Here is a 23,054-nt window from a genome sequence, read left to right as displayed (position 1 = left end):
GCAGTATGTAATACTAACACTGGTAAGAGGGCTATGCACGATAAATCAAATCATGATTGGATGAGGCACCAAGTTATTGGCACATTTTGCAATAAAGGCCCTTGTTACGTGTTGCAAAGTAGTTGGGGAGATTTACCACAGAGGAAATTTGTATGCAAACTTACAATTAGAGTGCAGTGAATCCAAACCAGTACTGTGCAATTACAAGTGAAATATCATGGAATAGGGAATAATCATGTGAAACTGATTTTCTCAGTTGGTAATGTGTGTGTGGAAAAACTGACCCAATTGGAATCAGGTGGAGCAGAATTCCATGAGGTAATTCCACTCCGCCTGACTGATAATGAGGAGAAAAGTGTACTATAACATGGTATGGTGGGAATGCAACAAAGCTGACAGAAAACATTGAAAAAAACATATTTATTTAATTTTAAATGTGAGGTATGTACATAAACATATGCCATTTTTAAGGGCAGGCGGTGGGCTTGGCATCTATTCACATTGAAGTAAAGCAATTAATCCTCCACGGAGTACATGGAAGTACATCACTGTAGCAGGAATATTGCTATGTGCAGTGAAGAGTGCCAGCTATTGTGTATAAAAATGTCTATAGTACCTAACTGCTTCTAGTTCACTAAAACACTGCCTGAATGGAAAGGCTCAAGCACAAATCCATTAATTTCTCTTTGTATGCAGTACAATGCAGACCTAAACCCACAAGCAGTCAGCAGAAAATAAGGAACATTTTCATTAAACTAAACAAATCTACCTAAGGATCAGCCACTCTGAAGATCCATTATATGCCATGTCTGACCATTTGAAAGCCCCAAAGAGAGATAAAGATTCGAAAAACCAGCTGCAAGACAGCAGATCTCATCCTCGGATCTTTGCTCATTTCCACCCACTATCCTTCCCCCATCCAGCTTCTTTAACCACCAGATCACTGGGCCAAAAACCAGGCATTCCTCTACAATAAAGACTAAGAGCCTGATTTAGAGTTTGGCTGATGGGTTTACTCTATCACAAACGTGACGGATATCCTATTCATCATATGACGATTCCATTATATCGTATAGACAGTATAATCTGGTTGACAGGATATTCCTCGCGTTTTTGACCGAGTAACCCATCCGCCAAACACTAAATCAATCCCTAAATCGGCATTCCCAGATCGACTCTATATCCAAATATATATACTTTAAAAATGAACATCTTGATTGAATCCTCTAGTGCGATTTACCCAAATTAGGGCCTGATTCTAACTTTGGAGGACGGTGTTAAACTGTCCCAAAAGTGGCGGATATACCACCTACCGTATTACGAGTTCCATAGGATATAATGGACTCGTAATACGGTAGGTGGTATATCCGCCACTTTTGGGACGGTTTAACACCGTCCTCCAAAGTTAGAATCAGGCCCTTAGTCTTATCTAGTGACCAGGTTACTAGACCAAGAGACTTTATAGAAGCCTCTGAGTAGACCATGTTACCTCGCTGAAAAGGCCCTGAACATTGACTTTGATTACTAGTCAAAGTGAGAACCCAGTACAGGATCATTTTTCTCCCATTCAAATGCCTTTCTAATGCGAGTCATGCTCACCAAATGTGACACAATTAAACTGCTCAAACCTAACTGGCCTCAAAGACGGGGCACACTGCATTTACTCATTGTTCTAGTCCCCTCTCCTTCATGTGGAAAAGAGGTGATTTTCTATCAGTGCTCTGGAATAACCTCTGATTTTATAGAGCACAGCATAACCTCATGTTATCATCGTTATAACAAACTTGAAATAATTCTCCTTCCACCTTATGACTGCTACACCTGAGCTGTGAACTCCCTTCCAAAACAAATATGTATCTTTGGAACAATCTTGTTTCCTCAGCCTCATCGCCCATGCCATGACTTTTCACTTGCTAACCTGGGGTCATATTATAGAAAGTGCCCTGGGGATGCAAGGGCACGTGCACCTTATTTGTTTGGCCCCCATGTACATTTTTGGATTAAATAAGCGGCTGCCTACGCGTGTGGGCCATTCTGTAATGCCGATTGCTCTGGATCGAAATGTGGGCTGAAGCAATCTTTATGTAGCATGCCTTCATTTGGGCGGGGCCCCAACAAATAAGGACATTCTTTCGAACCTTGCCGCAGTACAGATGTGGACTCAGAGGCAGAGAGACAGTGTGGAGGAGACTTGACTGTACTCCACATTGAGGTGCTGCACATTCAGTGCGGCCCTTGAGGGGACCCTAAGGGAAAGGGGCGCATGTGAGTATCCTCGTGACACCCCAGGCATCCCCTGTAGGCGGGAGCAGTCACTTCCTGCGACCGGCAGAAGGTTCCTATCTCCCTTTAAATGTGAGCCCGGTTTACTGCTTGCAATGAAATGCAGACCTGGGAGTTCAAAAAGCTCACCAGCCTTTCACTAACAGTTCCGCTAGGCACAGTTTTACACCCTCACGTGGAACAGTGCGTCTACTGTGAAATGGCACCGTGTCCCACTCCGTGCCATGTGCACAAAGCCACACACTTAAGGAAGTGCGCGGAGGAAAGGTGTACACTATGCTGTATCTGTATACTGGGGGGCCCCTTGACTGCAGCTTAGAACCACTATCATACACAGGACCACTGGAATTGTGCGATTTCGTGGGTATGGCGTTTTACTCATAATCATCGATTTGCTTAATTTCACACAAAATCTATGATTTGCTGCATAATCAGCAGCCTGTAACAAAAAAAAGTGTCTGTAACGCAAACGATAAAAAGTTACGAAAAAGCTTCAAAACATGTTGCCACCCATTGGAAGGCCCTTTGCAAACGTTGACGGGTCCCCTTTCTGTTGCTTATTGCTGTTTTGGGTGTTAAAGTGGTGCTAATGAGGTGAAACCCTTGACTAGACATTGTTAACCTATGTGAAAAACAACAAAATAAGGATACTATGTACTATACAATGTGCTGTGTTTTCTTTTTGCCTAATTTAGCCAACCCTGCCACATAAATTGGCCCTCTCCTGACACTTAATTCCACTGACCATGGATGCAATAGTATTAATGATCTCCAACCTCAGAAACATGCACAGACGCAATACACTTGTCTCTGGACAAATGGAAGTTCACGTGTCAAAGGACTATTACGTAATACCTAAAAAGGGGAAAGGCTGCAATCAAACATAGAGCTGAAATTGATAATTGAAAATAGAAGATAGATGCCATGCGGTGAAAGTTAGCGTGGCCCAATAAAATGTTACTTAGTGCAACTGTACTAAGAAACGAACATTCCTTAAGGATCCTTACTCATTAAAGATCAGACGCAGTCCCAGTTTTTTTGTGTGTTGACCTGGAATCGTCCTTTCTTAAAAATCTCCTTTTTTTGTTCTTGTGTCTCTTGTGCTAAGGCCAGCCCTTGCCTCCCAAGCAAACGTAAATGCCGTGTGCCTTGACACGACATAGAAGGAAGTCTAACTAGAAATGGTAAAACAAAGTATCCATATTATTGCGAATAACTGCCCAATAATGTTTTGCCACTGCGATCCAATAGACTTCCTTTTCATAACCAACATACAATATTTTCTTTATTATTTCTTGTTGACAAAGAATTTCTGATGTAATCTTTTGTTCTGCGATTGAAATATATGCATTGTTTGGAATAAAAACAGGACATACCAACATTCTGAGTATGATTGAAAACTATTTCTGAAAATATGTTTTCTCTTGGCAGAAAGTTCTAGAATGCCTGAGTGAACTAGGAGCCGACGTTCAGTGGGAAATTGAGCACGTGCCAGTGATAACAAGCAAGGTAAACAGAACATTGCAGTAGACTGAATGAAATTTGCTGGCTGGGCCTGGGATTTTCTTTTCAGTTGTCCTCACTCTTGCCATATTAACCTAGAGAAATGTTTTGCTTCTCTGATATGCTGCTGTGATTAAGAAAATTACTTCCTTTTGTACACAAAACTCGAATCCCTAAAGCATTACTAGCATATTAATTATTTTTGAGACATTAGAGGTTTGGGCATCAATGCATGTTCATTCTCACCAAAAATCCAGATGTTCTCTTTTCTCTTGGACCGATTTGCATTTGCAAGCTACACAGTGCAAGAACACATTGTTTGGGGTGGGCAGACAGAATTAGATATTTGTAATCTATGGCAAGGTCTTTATTGTTATTTAATTATTGTTACTTTTATTTTTTATGTTTTATTAGGGCATCTCAGGATATACAACATAGAAGACATAAAACAATGGAAAGTGCAGCGCGCGTCAGTAAAAATGCAAATAAATAAATCAATCATTGAAGAATTATCTTTAGGATAATACACTATAAAGTTGAGAGTTCATGACCAGCCAATAACTTTAACAACCATGCTCTTACAGGATCCCAAATACGATTTCATCTAGTTCTATGGCTATCATTGTCTAAGATCGACATTTAGAGTGAATGTTTAAAAATTCTTGCCACCACATCTTGGGATCAAGAGCTCTGGGTAGTAGCCAATGCCGGGCCAAAACCAGTGTGGCTATGGAGACAGCAAAAAAATATATCCCGATACTGCCGGTAGGATCCGGGGGTAGTGCCCAAGTATTATTAGCTTGTGGTCCCATCTACAAATAATCAGAAATACATTATTTAATTTCTGAAAGATAGAGTCTGAATACCAACATTTACAAGTAGAAGCTGCAAAAATGTGAACTGCACCTGCTCCATCAACCCCTCTTCAGCAGCATCAAGTGACCTGGCTTATGTTCATTCTATTTAGTTGGTACTGTGTATAATACAAATTGTTAAGATACTTTAAAAAAATGAGCCTTGACTCGGGACACGTTCAAGACTGTCTGTGCCAGAATATAACTGCTTTCAATTTCCTTAGGTGTTACCAAAACCACTAGAGTGGCACTCCATTTCTGAGCCCTGAGTCAAAATAAATTGGTTCTCCCTTTGAAATTGTCTACAAAAACCACTTTATAGAACAAACTTATATTCCCCTTATGAGTCAGATCCATAAGGAATTTATTCTGTGCGCAATTTATATCTGCCACCTCCAAGCCTGGCAAAAAGTGACGAAGTTGTAGAAATTTAAAAAACCTCAATGGGGAAGAGATAGTTGCTGTTGTAATGCTTCAAAAGAGAGCAAAGTGGCCTCCTCAAATAGTTGTTCTAATGTGAAAAGTGCTATCTTCCCCCCAGCAACCGAGCGCACTATGATGAATAGAAAACAGGAATTTCGGGTTGAACCCCAATAAGGTATGTTGAATGTAAGGGACAGTACCAGGAAATACATTCTTTAAACAGGCCTATATTTAGTGATAGACCCACAGAGTCTTGCACCTTGTCTGCTTCCAGTAAACCGTATCATTAACACCTGTATGTGATTTAAAGTTTGACCCCTAAGAAAGATAGTAAGAGAAAATGTATGCTATTGGCAAACCTTTTCCTACCCAGGGCCATAGTAAGACGAAACATAAATGTTGCTAAGTAGTAGATTCAATTGGCAAGTAGGGACATTCTGCCTCAGTCCAAGAGAAGTTGGAAATATTGTATCTTACACCACAGCTTTTTGTAGTTCCATATGAACCATTGCCAAAGTAATTTAATGGTATTAAAGAACCCCTTAGGGAACTATAATGGTATACATCTGAGTAGATAGAAATATTGTTGTAAAATGATTGAGACATTTAGTAGTTAATTCGCACCATGAATCCAGATGTTTTCTTTTCTCTTGGACCAGTTACATTAGCAAGTCATTTGGAAGCTACACAGTGCAAGAACACATTTGTTGTGGGCACGCAGAATTAGATATTTGTAATGCATGGCAAGGTATAAGGGATTAAACAAATACTAATTGACAAGAAAAACATGGAAGACACAAACATGGTATGCCACTTTTTTTAAGGTTAGCCTTTGAGTAAACTTTGTTTTGCCAGACTTATGTTCCCTTAATCTTAAATAAAACTTTGTGTATCTTTCCAGCACATCATGGGGCAGTGGGTTAGGCCACTTCAGTTACTGGCTTCCCACAGTGAGGAGACAGGTGTAAAAATAGAAGAGGGTTTTTTGAGCATCATAACTTCAGCTTATTACAAAGTGAAAGCAGCCTACATGACTACCACAGGCTCAGACACTTTCACATAAGACTACAGGTCCTGTGTCTGGCAAAGTTATTGCTTGTAGATACGGGAGTTACACTTTCACATTTTGCTGACAGTATCAAAGAGGTACTGTGATGGTTTTGATACGTTTACTGAGGATTCACCAGTTCACATGTAATCGTAGCGGTTCATATTGAAATTTGCAAAAACTCTAACATTATTTTGCTATGCCAGCTGTGCAGTGTGCAGTGTAAATCTTTATAAAATTATATACTGAACGTCATTTTTCTTGACCTTGCAGGTTTATTTTTCCATTCCAAAGTTACATTTTAAGTTCAGTTCTGGCAGTGTTAGTAACTGTTATAATATGACCACTGTCTTTCATTAAGCTGAACCTTTCTTTGACATTTCTATGTGTGCGTGCCATCATCAAAGCAGAGCATCATGCCCAATACAGGGAGCTCCACGTGCCCTCACTGTCCAGATGTAATCCAGCTCCAGCCATAACATTTCCCTGTACCCGTTTCACATGCTGTGTACATTAGAAATGGCATCATTTCCCACCCCACGGCTGTTGTGTAATTGCTCCATAACACCACAGAGAGGAATAACAACCAGACACAGGTCAGAGTGGTTTCAGGAACCTCTTTTATTTAGATTTGCAACATAGAGAAGGGTAAGCAGAACTGATCTTTGACCTTCCTCTTGATCTGGGATCCCAGTATGCATCCTTCCCCCACTTACTTCAGCTCATACCGGCCTGGAAGTGGTGTACTGTTCCCCAGAGTTTGTGCCCTGTCCCATCCATGACAGCTCCCCTCTTTTCAATAGAACGAAGCCACAGAAAAGGTTGTATGATGGAAAAATGCATGCGAGAACCATGCATGGCTGAACAACGGGGTCGGAACAGCAACAGTGTTGTTATCACAAGTGCCTTTACCACGCATGCTTTTACAATGATTTTTCGTTGTAAAAGCCTGCCTAGTAAAGGCATGTGTGGGAACGACATGTGTGGTTATAGCATGCCAACCCGCCACCTGCCCTAAGGCCCAAAAGTACCCCACCCCAAAACTAAAACTACCCCTACCTCCCCACCTCTGCCCCTAAAAACAAAAGTACCCCAACACCCCCCACCCACCCTGATCCCTAAAACCTTCCTCAACCCCCTCACCCAGACGTAAAACAACTGACCCCACCCCTAAAAATAAAACTACCCAGATACCCCTGCCCCTAAAAACAAAACTAACCTGACCCAACCCCTAAAAACAAAACTACACTGATACTCCCCACCCAAGCTGAACCCTAAAACCTTCCCCGACCCCCCACCCACCCTAAAAACAAACGACCCTCTCACCCCACCCCTTAAAACCAAACTACCCCGACCCCCACCTCTAAAAACAATACTACCCTGACACCCCCACCCCTGCCCCTAAAAACAAAACTACCCCGACCCCACCACCACCCCAGCCCCTAAAAACAAAACTACCCGACACCCCCACCCACCCTGAGCCGTATAATCTTCCTGTCCCCCCACCTGCCCTAAAAACAACTGTCCTCCCACCCCGCCCCTAAAAACTAAACTACACCGATCCCCCACCCTGCCCCTAAAAACCTACCCCGCTACCCCCACCCCACCCCTCAAAACAAAACTACCCCGATAGACCCTTAAAACATACTCCGACCCCCAACCTGCCCTAAAACCTACAAACCCCTCCACCCGTCCCTAAAAATTAAACTAATCCGACCTCCCCACACAAGCCCCTAAAAACCAAACTACCCTGACCTCTGCCCCTAAAAACAAAGCTACCTGACCCCGAGCCCTAAAAGCAAATCTACCCCGATACCCCCACCCATTGTGAGCCCTAAAACCTTCCCTAACCCTCGTACCTGCCCTAAAAACAACCACCCCCACCTCGCCCCTAAAAACAAGACTACCCCTATCCCCCAACCCCGCCACAAGCCCTTAATCCACTCCCACCCCTAAAAACGAGCCCCCAACCCATCCCCACTTACCTGACCACGTCTTCTTCCGATCCACTCTGCAGTTTTGTCTGCCTTAACCATGCATATGCATAGTTCAGCACATGTGTGATTAAGGCAGAGGAAAAGGCAAGCATTTTTCTGGCAAGCGTCATTACGCTTGCATTGTAAACATAATCGTTGTTAGGGAGTCATTGTTCAGGACGTTTCCCCACAGAAAAAGAGAGCAATCGAGAGAAAGGAAAGAAAACTATGACTTATTAAAACCAGCCTTGGTTTCATTACTGCATTGTTCACATTTCTTCAGCCAGCCACTTCGCTTCCTGATGAGTCGCATCGGGTGCAAGTCATCTCCTTTCACTTGTTTTGACTCTTACCTAAGGTGAGTGCATGCTTCGCTGGACTGGTTTCTCTCACTCTTTCCTTGGACTATGTTGTGCATGTTGCTCACTCTAGTGTCTTCACTTTCAGGACATCCTTCTTCGGGCATGTGGAATTTTTAGAAGTGCTAACTGTTCTGAGTTATGGAGTGGGATCCATTTATGGCCATTATCATGGTACCGTTGACACTAGTTATAGATAGGTGCTTGATGAGAAATAGGGAATCTGACTTCTGAGTTTGTTGATGGTGCACCAGCACTAAGTCATCTAATTTGAGTAAGGATGTGGTTGCTTGGCTTTACCTTACTGTTTCATTTTTGCCCTCGCTTCTTGGTTGCAAACTGCTGTGACATAATGGTGTGGTGGGACATTGTCCAATATATGTGGCAGTCATGTCATAACCTTTCTCCCCAGTACAAGTTCGGACAGACACTTCCTTGTGGAGCTGTAGAGTGCGTTGCAATACTCATAAAGGACTTTACATGGGGCTTGGGCCATTAATATTTGGATCACCTTGGCCTTTAGCACTGCCTTTTTTATGTTGGCCACGAATATTTCTGTCATTCCATTGACTGGAGGTTGTGGCAGTGTTTTTTTCTAATGATATACCTCTAGTGGGAAACATTACTAGCAACGTGGTCAATGCAACGCTATGCATTGACTTCACTGCCATTACCACGCATATGCGTTCACTACGCATGCGTTTAGCACACATACCTTTACAATGCATATGCATGGTAAAGGCAGAGATAGTAGTCCTGGTGGAATAGGAAGGAGTAGCGACCAGAGGAGAGAGAGGTAAGTGGGGCTGGGTTGGGGGGGGGGGGGTGTTGGGGTAGATTTTAGGACAGGGTCAGGTCGTTTTTTAGGACAGGGTGGGGAAGGTTTGAGTGTTTGGGGTCAGGGTAGTTTTTAGGACAGGGTCGTTTTTAGGACAAGGCGGGGTAGGTTTTAGGTCTCAGGGCAGGGTTCGGGGTCGTTTTTAAGACAGGGAAGGGTAGTTCTTAGGACAGGGTAGGTTTTATGGTTTAGGGAGGGTGGGTCGAGATAGTTTTTAGGACAGAATGGGGTAGCTTTTAGGACAGGGCAGGGTAACTTTTAGGGTTTACGGCGGGGTCGAGGTAGCTTTTAGGACAGGGTGGGGTAGTTTTTAGGACAGGGTAGGTAGATTTTAGGGTTTAGGGTGGGGTGGGAGGTCAGGGTAGTTTTTAGGACAGGCGGGGTAGGTTTTAGGAGAGGGCAGGGTGGCTTTTAGAGTTTAGGGTGGGGGTGAGGGTAGTTTTTAGGAGAGGTCGGGGTAGGTTTTAGGTTTCAGGGCGGGGTTGGGTTAGTTTTTAGGACAGGAAGGGTAGTTCTTAGGGCAGGGTAGGTTTTATGGTTTAGGGCGGTGGCGTTGGTGTCATTTTTAGGACAGGGCAGGGTAAGTTTTAGGACATGGCAGTGTAGCTTTTAGGATTTAGGATTTAGGGTTGGGGGTCTGGGTCCTTTTTTGGACAGCACAGGGTAGGTTTTAAGGTTTAGAGTGGGGGATCAGGGTAGTTTTTAGTACAGATAGGGGTAGTTTTTAGGTCAGCGCAGGATTTAGGGTTTAAGGAGGGATGGGGGTCAGTGTAGATTTTAGGACAGGGCTCCGTAGGTTTAAGAACAGGGCAGGGTAGCTTTTAGGGTTTAGGGCAGTGTCGTTTTTAGGACAGGGCAGGGTAGCTTTTAGGGTTTTGGGTGGTAGGTCATGTAGTATTTAGGAAAAGACAGGGTAGATTTTAGGTCAGGGTAGGTTTTAGTGTGTTAGGCGGGGGTCGGGGTAGTTCTTAGGACAGGGTGGGGAAGGATTTAGGGCAGAGTAGCTTTTAGGGTTTAGGGCAAAGGCGGGGGTCAGGGTAGTTTTTATGACAGGGTGGGGTAGGTTTTAGGATTCAGGATTGGGTAGGGGGTTGGAGTCGTTTTCAAGACCGGGTGGGGTAATATTTAGGACAGGGTAAGTTTTAGGGTTTAGGGCAGGGGATCGGGGTAGTTTTTAGGACACTGCAGATTTTAGGATAGGGTAGGGTTTATGGTGGGGGGTCGGGATAATTTTTAGGAATGGGTAGGTTTTAGGGTTTAGGACGATGGCAGGGGGCTGGGGTAGTTTTTAGGAAAGGTTGGGTTAGTTTTTAGTACAGGGCAGGGTAGCTTTTAGGGCGGGATTGGGGTAGTTTTTAGGTTTCAGGGCAGAGGTCGGGCAGTTTTTAGGACAGGGAGGGGTAGTTTTTAGGACAGGGTCGGTTTTAGGGTTGAGGTTTGGAGGTCAGGGTCGTTTTTAAGATAGGGCAGAGTACGTTTTAGGACACGACAGGATAGCTTTTAGGGTGGGAACGGGGGTCAGATAGTTTTTAGTACAGGGCTGGGTAGGTTTTAGGGTTTAGGGCAGGGTGGTGGGTTGGGGTGGGGTCGTTTTTAAGTAGGGCGGGGTAGGTTTTAGGACAGGGCAGGGTAGTGCGGGGGTGTTAGGGCTCAGGGCAGGGGGTGGGAGGTGCAGTTTTAAGGGCTTGGGTGGGTGTTGGGTGCGGGATGGGGGAGAATTTACCACACATGTTCCTTTACCAAGCATTCTTTTACAACAAATTTTGTTGCAAAGGCATGCGTGATAAAGACATGGTCGTTCTAGAGACCGCTTTGTAAAGGCATGCATGATACACGCATGCGTTGTTCCATCATAAAACTCATAAAGAACTTTACATAGGGCTTGGGCCATTAATATTTGCATCACCTTGGCTCTTAGCACTGCCTTCTTTATGTTGGCCACAACTCCTTCTGTCATTCCATTGACTGGAGGGTGTGGCAGTGTTTTTTTTCCAATGATGTCTCTATAGATATGTAATGAATTAAAAAAAACTGTTATTCTGAGAAACGGGTCGATTGTCTGTCTTGAGGGTGATTTAAACACTCAGGCTACAAACATTTCATCTAGGAGGGGTCTTGTGGCACCTCTGATGTTGAAGGCTCTTGATACTCTGGAGGAAAACAAAATTATTTATTGATCACAACTACTATCCCTCTGTGTCCATGGGTCTATAGAATTAATCTGTCAACGTCGCCCACACTGCAGCTGGGCGATCAGACATTCACAGCTGTTTCTGTCTTAAAGGCCTTCCTGTGCTTCGACAAAGGTGACAGGTTTGAACAATTTCTTTTACTTGGCGAGCCAGTCCTGGAAAACTTACTTTTTCTCTGAGAGTTTTCTTGGTTGCTGCCATCCCTCTCTGACTCTCATGTGTAAGTTTGAGTGCTTGCCAACATAAGGGCAGATTTAAGAGCCCCTAGCGCCTCCTTGCACTACATTAGCATATTTTTTTTTACGCTAATGTGGTCCGAAGAGGCCAAAATCACGGCGCCAAATTTACAAAGTAGCACAATGCATGCATTGCGCCACTTGTGACCCTTTGTGCTACATTACGCCTACTCCAGGCATAATATATGCAAAGGGGGCCTTCCCCGGTTGGGGGGGGGGTCAGAAAAATGGTGCAAAGAAAGCACTTTTACGCCTGCTCAGAACAAGTGTTAAAAGGAGGCACACCATTGTCAACAATGGGCTTCAACTGACGTTGCAGGATTATCGTCAACATTTTTTATTCTAATCCTGCAAAGCTCTGGTGCTAGTTCCCTAACTTCTGCCACAGTGTGCAGTATCTTAGATACAGCGCACACATGGTGGCGTTAGGGGGTGTTAAGGGGTGCAAGAAAAGTGGCGCTGCACTTGGTGCAGCGCCACTTTCCTTAAATCTGGCCAATAGTATCTTAGGTATAACTATCCAGGTCCCACAGAGGAGTATCCCTCCTCTTGTACTTTTTTGTGTGCAAGTTCTTTGTTTACTCCTACCTTGTATTGACTGTTGTTGGTGGGGTGCCTCAGTCATCATCTTTTCTTCATGGTTGTTACCTCTTCCAAGGTGACATAGTTGCACGATTCTCTCACCAACTCCTCTAATGTGATTTGTGCCAGGGTGCAATGCTGCACTGCAAAGTTGATGCACTCCTCTGACAGTGAGAGTGCGGGGCTGGCACTCGGAACAGGGTGTCTGGAGAGGTAGTGTCTGCAAGAATTTGTCCTTTCCCAGGTTTGTGCAAGATTTTGAAATCGAAATCCATTAATCATTTTCCCCACCTTTCATTTGTGGTGGAATATTATGCTGAAGATAGTTACCAGTGCTTAACAGTCCATTAGGATCATGAATGGGTTTCTGTACATGAACATGTGGTGATGTTTGCATGCCCCCACAATAGCCAGGGTTTCCTTCTTCAGTTGTGAATATGCTTATTCCACCTCTGTTAGGCTTCTCCATGTGTATGCAATGATTTATTCTGAAAATCTCAGCCAAGCTAGGATGACCCCTTGCCCTGCTGGGTTGGCATCAATTTTTAGTTCTGTGCATAGGGAGGCATCAGAGTAAGCTAAGTGATTCAGAGATGTTACTTCCTCTTTTATGTTCTCCAGTGCTTTTCACATTTTGCGGTCCACACAAATTGTTTCCATTGCTTGGTAATCCCTATGGGTGGTGTGCTTATTATGCAAAAGTCTTTGATGTTGAGGGAGCACTAGCTTGCCAGATACAGGAATTAACTCACATCAGCTACTTCCACTGACACGTGTTTTTTGAGTATCTCAACGTTGGATGGATCTGGTTGCATTCCTTTGTAGGTAAATATGTGCCCAAAGAAAATTAGTTTGTCTCTTTTAAGGTCATGTTTGTCCTCATTTAGTGTCACCAGCCTATTTAAGACGGCTGCACACTGGTCTTAATGTTTTGCATTGTTCATCTTTTGTGTGGCCATACACAAAGGTATCATCGCTGTAGTTCAGGCAGTTTTCACAAGTTTTATGACCCCTACACTATTTCATCAGCAGCCAATGACATGCCAAAGCTGAGTTATTTATGTCAGAGTAGTCCCAGGCTCGTGAAGAATGTTACGATGTAGCCTGAAGATCTAACTCTGTTCATAAAGGTCTAGATTGGAAATTATGCAGGCTCCATTTAGACAGTTAATTATGCCATTCAGTTGCGGGCCTGGATGCTTCTCTCTTTCATTTGCACTGTTTTATACAAATGTGTGTTTTTTCTGTGTTCATCTTTGGTACAGCCGCAATGGGGGACACCCAAAGAGTTGATCCATCAACTGATTCAGTGATGTCTTGTTCTAGTGGGCTTTTGTTTTTCTCCTCTACCCGGGCCTGTAGATGCACTGGTACCCATACATGATTCTGAACTACTGGGTTGACTGCTTTGTTGATATGGAGTGTATCTTGTGTCCCTTTTAACATTTCTGAAAATTATTTTGGGGCATTTCTATATAGTGACATGCAAAGTACCTTCTAAGTATTCAACACAAAACTCTTTGAAAAAGCTGGTAGACACTCAGATAGCAAATATTTCATTGTAATATAAATGCGAACATAGCTTCCTTTAAATTTGAAGGAGTAATGCAGTTTTGACTCATGTTAGTGTAACCGTAATTTCCCCCTCCTGGGTGACATACCAATATAAGTATCTTTGGTTGATGCTAACCTGTGCAGTAGCCAATACATTTCCTTGTCCGTATGTCAGGTATACTGTAAGGTGATACACACTGTCATCTAAATGCCTCCATTATGCATATGTTCATCCAGAAAAAACTTTAATGTTCACCCCTAAAAAGAATCACACTCACAAGCTTACACTGTGCCAAACAACGGAAAGATATTTACAGGATCACAATCACCACAATGAAAAATGTATGAAACCAACCACTGTTTTCTGGAAATCCAAATACTCCATATGCTTAGGGAAAAATGTATACATCTTTTCTGTTCCTCACTCTTTCTGCCCTGGTGGCTTACATACACTCACACAAGTGAGGGCACATCATTCATCCCTTATGTCATTATAGATCCTAGATCTATCATACATGTACTGTGGCTGGAAGATCAGGTGTCAGGAGACAACAACTAATCATGAGAGCAAATGTTGGGCAACTTTCTCATAAAGTTCTTCTCAAGTCTGCCTAAATATCAAGTTATGTTTGCGATTCCAAATAGAGAAATACCAAGAATATGGTAATGTTTGTGGGAAGCAGCCCCCTTTTCCTAGTTACCTATCTCTACTAATATTACCATCCTTACTGGTGACTTGCTTCATGACCGCACTTGCTGTCTACCAGAAATTTCAGGTCCAGCAACCATTAACTGAACTTTGAACCTCTTTGTGACTTCTGAGGACAACTTGCTTGGCTCAGACTGCCCCTGCAAATCAGCCCTTAACTTGCCTGATTAGACCGTGCATCTGAGCGTCCAGCCTTTCAGCACCCTCAGATCATATCCTTTTTGTAAGGCTGGAGGACTTGACCTATCAGGGTCCTTCTCAACAGGGGTGATGACAACTCCCTGCCAACCAAGCTGTGCAAGGCAGAGCAGACGCACCGCAGGACTGTACCACTTGCAGCAAATTATCATCTCTTTGCTCTCTCAGAGACCAGCTCTCAGAGCCAACTCTGAATAACAACTCCTTACTGGAAAGATCAACTCTTTTATGCACTCCCATGAACAGAGAATCAGCAAATCAGAGGACAGAACGCCCCCGATTCACCCAGGGGCTTATTATCTCATTAGCTTTTGCATTACCCTCTTTTCTGGAGGAGATGCAATGGTAGCTTCCTCTCACCCCTCCAAGCATGTGAGTTGCTTGGTACACAGCTATCAGTGCACCTACTATGGTTCTTCTATGTGCACACTCATACATATGGTTAGGCCTTTATGAAGCTAGTCCTACACTCTTAAAATGTGGGCCAGCCAAGAAGTTTCTATCCACGTTCGTGGACACAACTTACTATCCTCAGTGCATACCTGCATTTATGCAAGTTTCTCGAGTCATGTTCACTCCCTAAGTCACACTGACATCCTACTATATACATTTGGTACCCTTCACACACACTAAACCTATACAAGCGCAGCATCTGCTCCCCTACCTATACGCAGTAACTTATATACAACCCAGGCATACACACTTTAAAATCACAAACTCTAAGCATACCTATATCCATTCTGAGGGGCATTGGCCTGGCTGTTTCGACTGAAATGTTCTTTTTGGAGCAGAACCATGGTGTATTTGTATGTAGCTGGTTCCTCTTTGAGGTGGTGCGGTGGTAAAAAATTATGGACTTGAAATCGATCCAAATAATTACCAGTGGCTGACAATTCAAAAATCACTTTGTTGTGCTCACTGTATCCTAGAAGTCTAGTTGCGCCTCACCAAAGAGGCCCAAACAGGCTGAAACTGTTCTGGGGTTGCTTGTCTTCCCATTTTCCATTCAGAGGGGGGCTGGCTTGGCTGTTCAGGTTGGCCTGGCCCTACTGGAGCAGTGCAAGATAGATTTGCTGTGGCTGATTCCTCTCTGAGATGGCACATTTTACTTTAAGCATTCCTCCCATTACTTCTTTGTTTTCTCAGCTATACTCTGTGACTGTTTCATAACAAGACAACATCAAAAGTAAACACCAAACAAATGATACCTCTCTGTCCATATACCCTCATGTTGCAGCAAACATGTTCTTCAGTGTTGCCACTAATTGCAATAGCAAACCCTTCACTAATTTGACGAAAGGATTGGGCCTAACAGGATCTCCAGGTCAGTCACATCCTCAGCCATTGAAGTTGAGTTCTACAGTAAACCCATAATCCCCTCCTACCCATATTGTGAGATATCTGAATCAGCACTCCAGTACACAACATCTGGTCAGTGACAGAGGCACTATTAATGCACAAGATGACCCCCAAACCCCCCACATCTCCCCTTTAATGTATTCAGTATCAAATCCACTTTATGAGAGAGAGAAAATAATTAGAGCATGGCAAGAGGAGTTGTTATTTTTTCTGGGTCCTAGCGTAGCAGCTTAGTTTAATGGCACCTGGAGATTTCATCTGCTGCAAGCAATCCACAGGTAATAAACTGCTTCTTGCGGGCATTGTTTGAGTGATCTACATGTCTGTATTATTGTCCTAGAATTCTGTGTGTAGAACAAATAAGGAACTGAAACCTGGTTCGAATGGTGAGGGCTACTGCTAAAAACAGTAGCTCTATAACTAGGCCCCCATCTTAACAATCAGGTGACTCAAAATTTGTATTTCTGTATTTGTTTGCATTTTTCAGGCTAACTGGTTGTCTGTGGTTGGAAGGAAAGGCCCACCAATGCCACGGATGTTGAGTCCTCATGAAGTGGAAAGTGGATTAGAAGAGTTGCGTCATGGATGCCTCAGATATATTGTGAGTAAAGAACACATCTCTGCTGTCATTGGGAGAGACACTATTTGGGTCGGATACCGCCTTGTCCCTCTCCCCCTGCCTCTAATCAGTGCCCGTCTGTGCTTTAGTGTTGGCAAGACTTACCTGTCATAATCCTCTGCACCTAGTGATGGGGCAATCTGTTCTTATGTTTGGTGCTATGGTTTGATTTTCAGTGCAGCTCGGATTCGGGAATGACCTGAGATCCCGCTTTTTCCCTTTCTCAGGCACGATTCAATTTTAATCTAGACTAGTGTTGAACATTTTCCAACTGCCCATTGGCCTACTGGATTCCAATCTGTTTTTACCTCTGCATCCCTAACATGACTGGTTGTGCTGGTAAGTGTCAGTTCTGTATGTGTATTAAAATGGGTATAATGAAGATCGATGGTGCCCATGTTCTGTTTTAATTTTAGTCTGCACATAGTAGATTTTTAGCATTTTACAATGAAATAGATCAATCAAGTTTTCACTTTTCTCAAATGTGCTACCTTTGTTGTTTATTGTGCCATTTTATTCACAACTGTGTGACAGTTTTTAATTGTATTTTTCCTACAAAAATGTCTGTTTCAGCTCCTTTTTTATTTCTCAACTTTTCCCCTCAATATAGAGGGCACTAGGCAATTCGCAGTCATATTTCCACATTCAGTTCCTGATTACGAGGATGGTGGTCATGAGACTGCCAGCCTCGCTGTGGCAGTCATATCGCCGCAGAGTCGGCGGTAAGTGCCGCCACATTAAGAGTTGTGAGGCTTGACAGATGCCAAGAATCAACAATCCCGCCAGGCCTGCCGGGTTGGAACACCTCCAACCCGGTGGCAGGCCTCAGCTTGCCATCCGGATTATGAGGCTGCAAACCGACAGGCTTTCTGTGGCGGTCACCCTGCCACGAAAACCCTGGCTGTCACCACCCGCCTACAGGAATCTTCATTCCTGTTGCCGGCACATACATACACACATGTCCGCACACATCCCCCCACCCGTCCACACACTCAAACACCCCCCCCTACACCTTCATGCACGCATGCATACACATACACATCCATTCTGCCTACACATTCATGCACTTAGACACACCCACTCACTCTCATTCATCAAAACAGACACATCCATTCACGCACACATACACCCACGCATTCAGCACCCCTCCGCAAACATGCACACATGCACCCAAACACACAGACCCACTTCCCCCCTTCGGATGCCCACTTACCTCCTCAGTCCAGGGGGACGACTGGGAGGGGATGGGTCCTGGCGGTCTTCTCTCACCGCCACCACCACGCCAGCAGGACTCCGCCAAAATGTATTACAGCTTGTAATACAGCGGGTGGAGTCCTGCTGGTGGAGCAGTGCCAGCGAGGGACCCACCTCTGAGCGCCGACTGCCAGCCTAACTGCTGGCTGCTTTCGGCCTCAATAATGCCGGAAAGCATCCAGCACTTGTAATATGGCGGTCTGCTGAAAATTGAAAATTGACCGCCAAAGTCCAAATGAGGGCCTGAGTATTTGCAACATTACTGCAAATTTAGAATTAAATGGGGAATAATGTATAGAAAAGAGTTTCCACATTTTTTTTGGATTTTAAGGTGCAGCATAATCTCTTAGTTTTTGCCGGTGCTGAGGCTCATTGATTTCAAATCCTGAGAAATTGTATTACCACATTTTTTAATGCAGCAGTAGCACTGTTCTCTAAATACATAAATCATGTGCAATTCACAAAAAAACACTTGCCACACATCATGAAATTGAATACCACGTGGCAATCTCTGAATGTGAGGCTATGTGTGGTTTTTCTTCTGTCCTACTACCCAGGTCCCTTTCTACTCTGTCCCAGCTGTATCTGATTTTTTTCATCCTATCCATATTTCTCTTAAGTTGTTCTTTTATTCTTCTAATCCCTTTTCTCACGTCTGAACCTTGTTTCTTATGTTTTTCGTGTCCCAGGCTTTCTCTGTCATTTCTGTTTCTTCTCTTAATTCCAGATTATGCCTTCTCTCCTCGATTACCATGAATTGGCAGATAGTAACATCTCTAATTTATAATGGTTGACGTATAGTATAAATTGCTTATCGTTAATATTATTATTAGTAGTTGTACTACTAATATTATTACTCTTTTTCCTTTCTCCTTCTTCCTCTGCTATTCATACCTCTCTCCCACCTTTCTTCTGTCAAATTGAAGACTTTGCCTTATCTCACTGCCTCGTCTTTGTCATCTTATCCCACCCCCTTGGTATATCCCTCCGTCCTGCCTCTCCTACCTCTGTTGCCTCACCCTATCCTGTTTAGGACTTTCTACAGCCAGCTTTAGCGTTGTGACAAGACCTTATGTCAGCAGAGAACACATAACATAAAACTCATAAAATACACAAAGGGGCATTGTGTCAGCCTATGTAGTCATTGGCCTCTGTCGGGCACTGGCTCGATGGGCTGTCCATTATATTTTGGATCAGCCCACAGTATTTGGTGGATGTGCAGATGCATCTGAAATGTCTTAGTGTAGTTGCAGCTGCAATTGTTTAAGGTATTGCAGCAGTCCTTTTTTCAGGCATTAGTTCAAACAATCCTATCTCCCTCTCCTTATGCTACTATGGCTGCCACTCTCTGCCCTCTCTAGAGCCCTCCCAATGCTGGCGTTGAAATATATTTGTTTTTGCAGAAAGGAAAGCACTTTCATTTGTTGCCTGGGCCTCCTGGTGCCTCGGCCTATGCATCTCATGGCTGATGAATAATGGTTGCTGATTTCCCAGTCCCTACTTCCACCTTCCCTGGTCCCCCCCGATGTTCCTGCTAGAAAGGACTAACATGCAGGGCAGGCCTTTAGAGAACTGGCTCCTGGGTTACTCTTTGGAAGAAATGAAAACAATTATTTTTGCAAAAAAACCATTTGTCATTGTTTTGTAGTGGCGCCCATGGATGAGGTTCAAATTGTCTTCATTGGTTTTTTTCATCCTTACTTCCTGAGATATTGGACAGGTTGAGGGAGGCAGCAAGCAGAGCCCAGGAAATGTGCCAGCAACATGTGAAGCTGCATGCATGCCAACACAGTACAGGGACTTGTGATTTTGTTTTTTGCCCCATGCTCTCCCACTGCTGTGGAGGAGAGGGCAAACATTACGCATGTACTTCACTGTGCCAGCTTACTCCTACTGCTCCACCAGCTCATGCTTGCTCATGCCTGCTCAACCTGCCCCTCAAAGGTGCCAACATGAAAGTGCTGCTTCTGGCATACTGGTGGGAGCTTGGAAGAAAAGTGGTAGAGGCCTGTCTTTAACAAAAAGGGTTTGCTTCAAATACTTCCATCACGTTATTTGTTATCTGACATTCTTGGCATACACATTCCAACATCTGATTAGAATTTGAGGAGCACTACTCATTCAACGCATAACTACACATAAATTACATTGCATGCTTAAATTGATAACTTCAAAATCACTGACAGAAGTAAAGAGAATCTGGTAAAGAGTAGCTAAGGTCTGTAAATAAAATAAAGTTTAAACAAAAATGATTTTGTTTGCTCCCTAGGAAGACAAAGAGCCAATGACGTTTGAAGATCGCCTGATGTTCATAAGAGCCTCAAAGACGGTATTGCCGAGGACATTTCCACGAATCTGCCGCGGGATCTTCATGTCGCCTTCTCCACATGCGAGTGAGCAAGATGTTCCACTAAAGCTACCTCTGACAGAAGACTTGAGCAGGCTCCTGGCGAAGGCTTCGGAGCGCACCAACGCGCGGAAGAAGCTGCTTTGAGACATTTTCAATTTCTTGCTAAGGACCTTAAAAAGCCCAGCAGGATGAATAGATAATCTTTAATGCTCGAATTGATCTAAGGAGATTTCAGTGTTCAAATGAGGAGAGACAGCTAAGAAAGGGAAGCGTGCATAAGGCTTCTTGCAAGGCCTCCTCCCATCTTCATCCTATTTGTTGATTTGCTGCTGCCAGACAGAAGTGACTAGTTCTTTCTTCCACGGTGAACAGAAACATATTACCCAAAGGAAATATGCAACCGGGTGTTTGCTTGGCACTGAAGTTAGTTAATGTAGAGCAGGAAATTGCCAGGCGTTATGGAGCGATTACCCAGTGCTTGCTGGAAAAATGCTGTAATTGCAGAAAAATGCAAAAGGGCACTGACTGAGATCTTTTTGTTCATCATGTGGTAAATGCACAAATTGATATTTTTCTATTTTTGTTTCGTCAGCAAAAGCTGTGTTCCAAATTGTATTGATTTCTATGAATGCAAAATTCAGTTTGCTCTGCTAATACACATGCCTCCTCAAAATAAAACTTAATATCAAAGCATCATATTCTGCCCTGCTAACACATGTCAAATGTATGGCTTCATATTCCAAGTCCTCGTTGAACAGCTGGGGCCGCAGTACTAATATAGACAGCAAAACAAAGTTGTACTTATGTGCAGTCCAACTGAAAAAAACAGTCCACTAACTTATGACAGCACAGGGTCTAACTCCCGAAAATATATTATGGCTATAATGAGGACTGATACTAGGGTGATGGCGCTAATTAAAAAAACTTGCTTGGAGTAGCACTAACGCCCTGTCTGCACATGCCAGGAGGTGGAGAAACTACCTCATTAAGGGGCCTATTAAAAAATGGCATTTTAGGAGTACAAAAAGTAATACTACTTTACATAGTCCAAAATGCAATTCACTAAGCTCTCTGCCTTCCTCTCTCCTTTTTTTTAGTAAAAAGATTTCCCTCCTGTTGGCAGAGATCTCTGCACATATAGGCATACGTTGTAGCAATAAATGTTAGAGGTACAAGGAGGAGTGGTGTGAAAATGATGAATAATTACTATGAAATAGGTGGGGCTTAGGGAAAATAAAGAAGAGTTTAGAGAGGGATGTGCAAAAGCACACCCAAAATGAGTAAGACAATACCCATCACTATATACACACCTATATTTACTATATTACTTCTGATAAAACAGGCTTAAATGTACTCCATTCCAGCCTTGGCATAAATCAAGGACCACACGTGTCCAACCACTGGAAATGCAACACACTCCAATAGAAATCAATGGCTGGTAATAACTAACACACCGGGAAAACTATAAAATACATGAATTTAAATTACATTGTAAATTAAACCTCATTTAAAATAATTTATTGAACTTTTTAATAAAAACAATTTATATGTATTTCTTAACATACGTAATATTTTATTAAAATATTTTGTAAACTATAACTTTAAAAAATATAAATCACATTTAAAATAATAAATACACTTCAATCCAAGATTGTGGTACATTTAGCACAAAGAACACTGTAAGGATCAGGGGAGGGAACACTAACAATTTAATTTAAAAAACTGAAATAAAATTAAAAAAGAAATTTAGGGTAAAATGTAAGAATATATTAGGTTTTAGTGCATGTGTAAGTTTAGTGCAAGTGGATTGTCATGTGTTTCTCTGGTAGTCCCAGGTAAATAGGAGTTGGAGAAATAGGTTTTATTTTTTTAATAAAAATAAAATAAAAAAAATAGAAAATGTTTTTCTTATCATGTCCCATTACTCTTAAGAGGAAGATGTCTGCCCCAGTGGTGGAGATCTCCTTAATTGTTACTTTTAGTAACTTTAATGTCATAAAGCCAGTCTTAGTAATCTAAACACCCTCATTTGAGATGAAGGAGATTCAGAAGTGTACATCTAGGCAGATACCTTCTCAAAGAAATGGTGAATTCCAGCAATGAGAACATCTATTCCTAGATGCAGATTTCTACATGTGGAAATCTCCACATATAAATTTACCTTTAAGATTTGGCACCCGAGTCTGAGCCTCCAGGGTTACAAAGAGCAGAGAATATGAAGGAGGGTGCAGTGATATCGCCAGTTGGCAATGCAACTAGAGGTGAACTGACACTTGAGTGTTGGCACAGGAAGCACTCCCTATGCCTAGTTCCACTTTAATCTAGGTGTTTTATAGAGAAACATGAGAATGTATTTCTCCCCCTCATACAACTTTATGGCAATAAGTGATTGGTTGCAGAAATTATGTGACACACACGAACGTGCACTAATACAAGATGTTGCTCGCAAAGTTGTCTCCACTACCCGTGCTCCAGCTTGTTGGGATGGGAATGTGTCCTGACTGGTGTAGAGTTCTGTTTCTCTGCCTTGAGTGCCCGATTGCATGTGTCTATTATCCTAGCTTTTGATTTTGGCCCTCGTCTCACAATAATCTAGTGTATGCACAGAGGCCTTGGCTTGTTTCTTGACAAGTAGAGGACTCTGGACCTGTCTTGTGACATGGAGTGGTGCACCAAGTATGCCCTCTTTGTACAAATAATGGTCAACTGTCCTTGTC

The 23,054-nt window shown here is 43.0% G+C and overlaps 1 protein-coding gene across 2 annotated transcripts in view; it reads left to right on the top strand.

The window, feature by feature from the left end:
* The window catches only part of LOC138259246 (uncharacterized), a 68,080-nt gene extending 47,050 nt beyond the window's left edge, over nucleotides 1–21,030 (top strand). The window contains exons 3-5 of one of the 2 annotated variants that reach the window (XM_069206852.1): nucleotides 3,715–3,792; nucleotides 16,602–16,715; nucleotides 20,257–21,030. In XM_069206852.1, coding sequence (XP_069062953.1) covers nucleotides 3,715–3,792; nucleotides 16,602–16,715; nucleotides 20,257–20,481 — 417 coding nt within the window. In that variant the 3' untranslated portion in view covers nucleotides 20,482–21,030. Of the gene's footprint in view, nucleotides 1–3,714; nucleotides 3,793–16,601; nucleotides 16,716–16,960; nucleotides 17,074–20,256 lie in introns of those variants that run through there. The other variant, XM_069206860.1, reaches the window with a different exon arrangement.
* The last annotated feature ends 2,024 nt before the right edge of the window (nucleotides 21,031–23,054 follow it).

Source organism: Pleurodeles waltl, chromosome 2_1 (assembly GCF_031143425.1).
Source record: "Pleurodeles waltl isolate 20211129_DDA chromosome 2_1, aPleWal1.hap1.20221129, whole genome shotgun sequence".
Taxonomy (NCBI): Eukaryota; Metazoa; Chordata; class Amphibia; order Caudata; family Salamandridae; genus Pleurodeles; species Pleurodeles waltl.
This window is presented reverse-complemented; position numbering and strand designations above follow the sequence as displayed.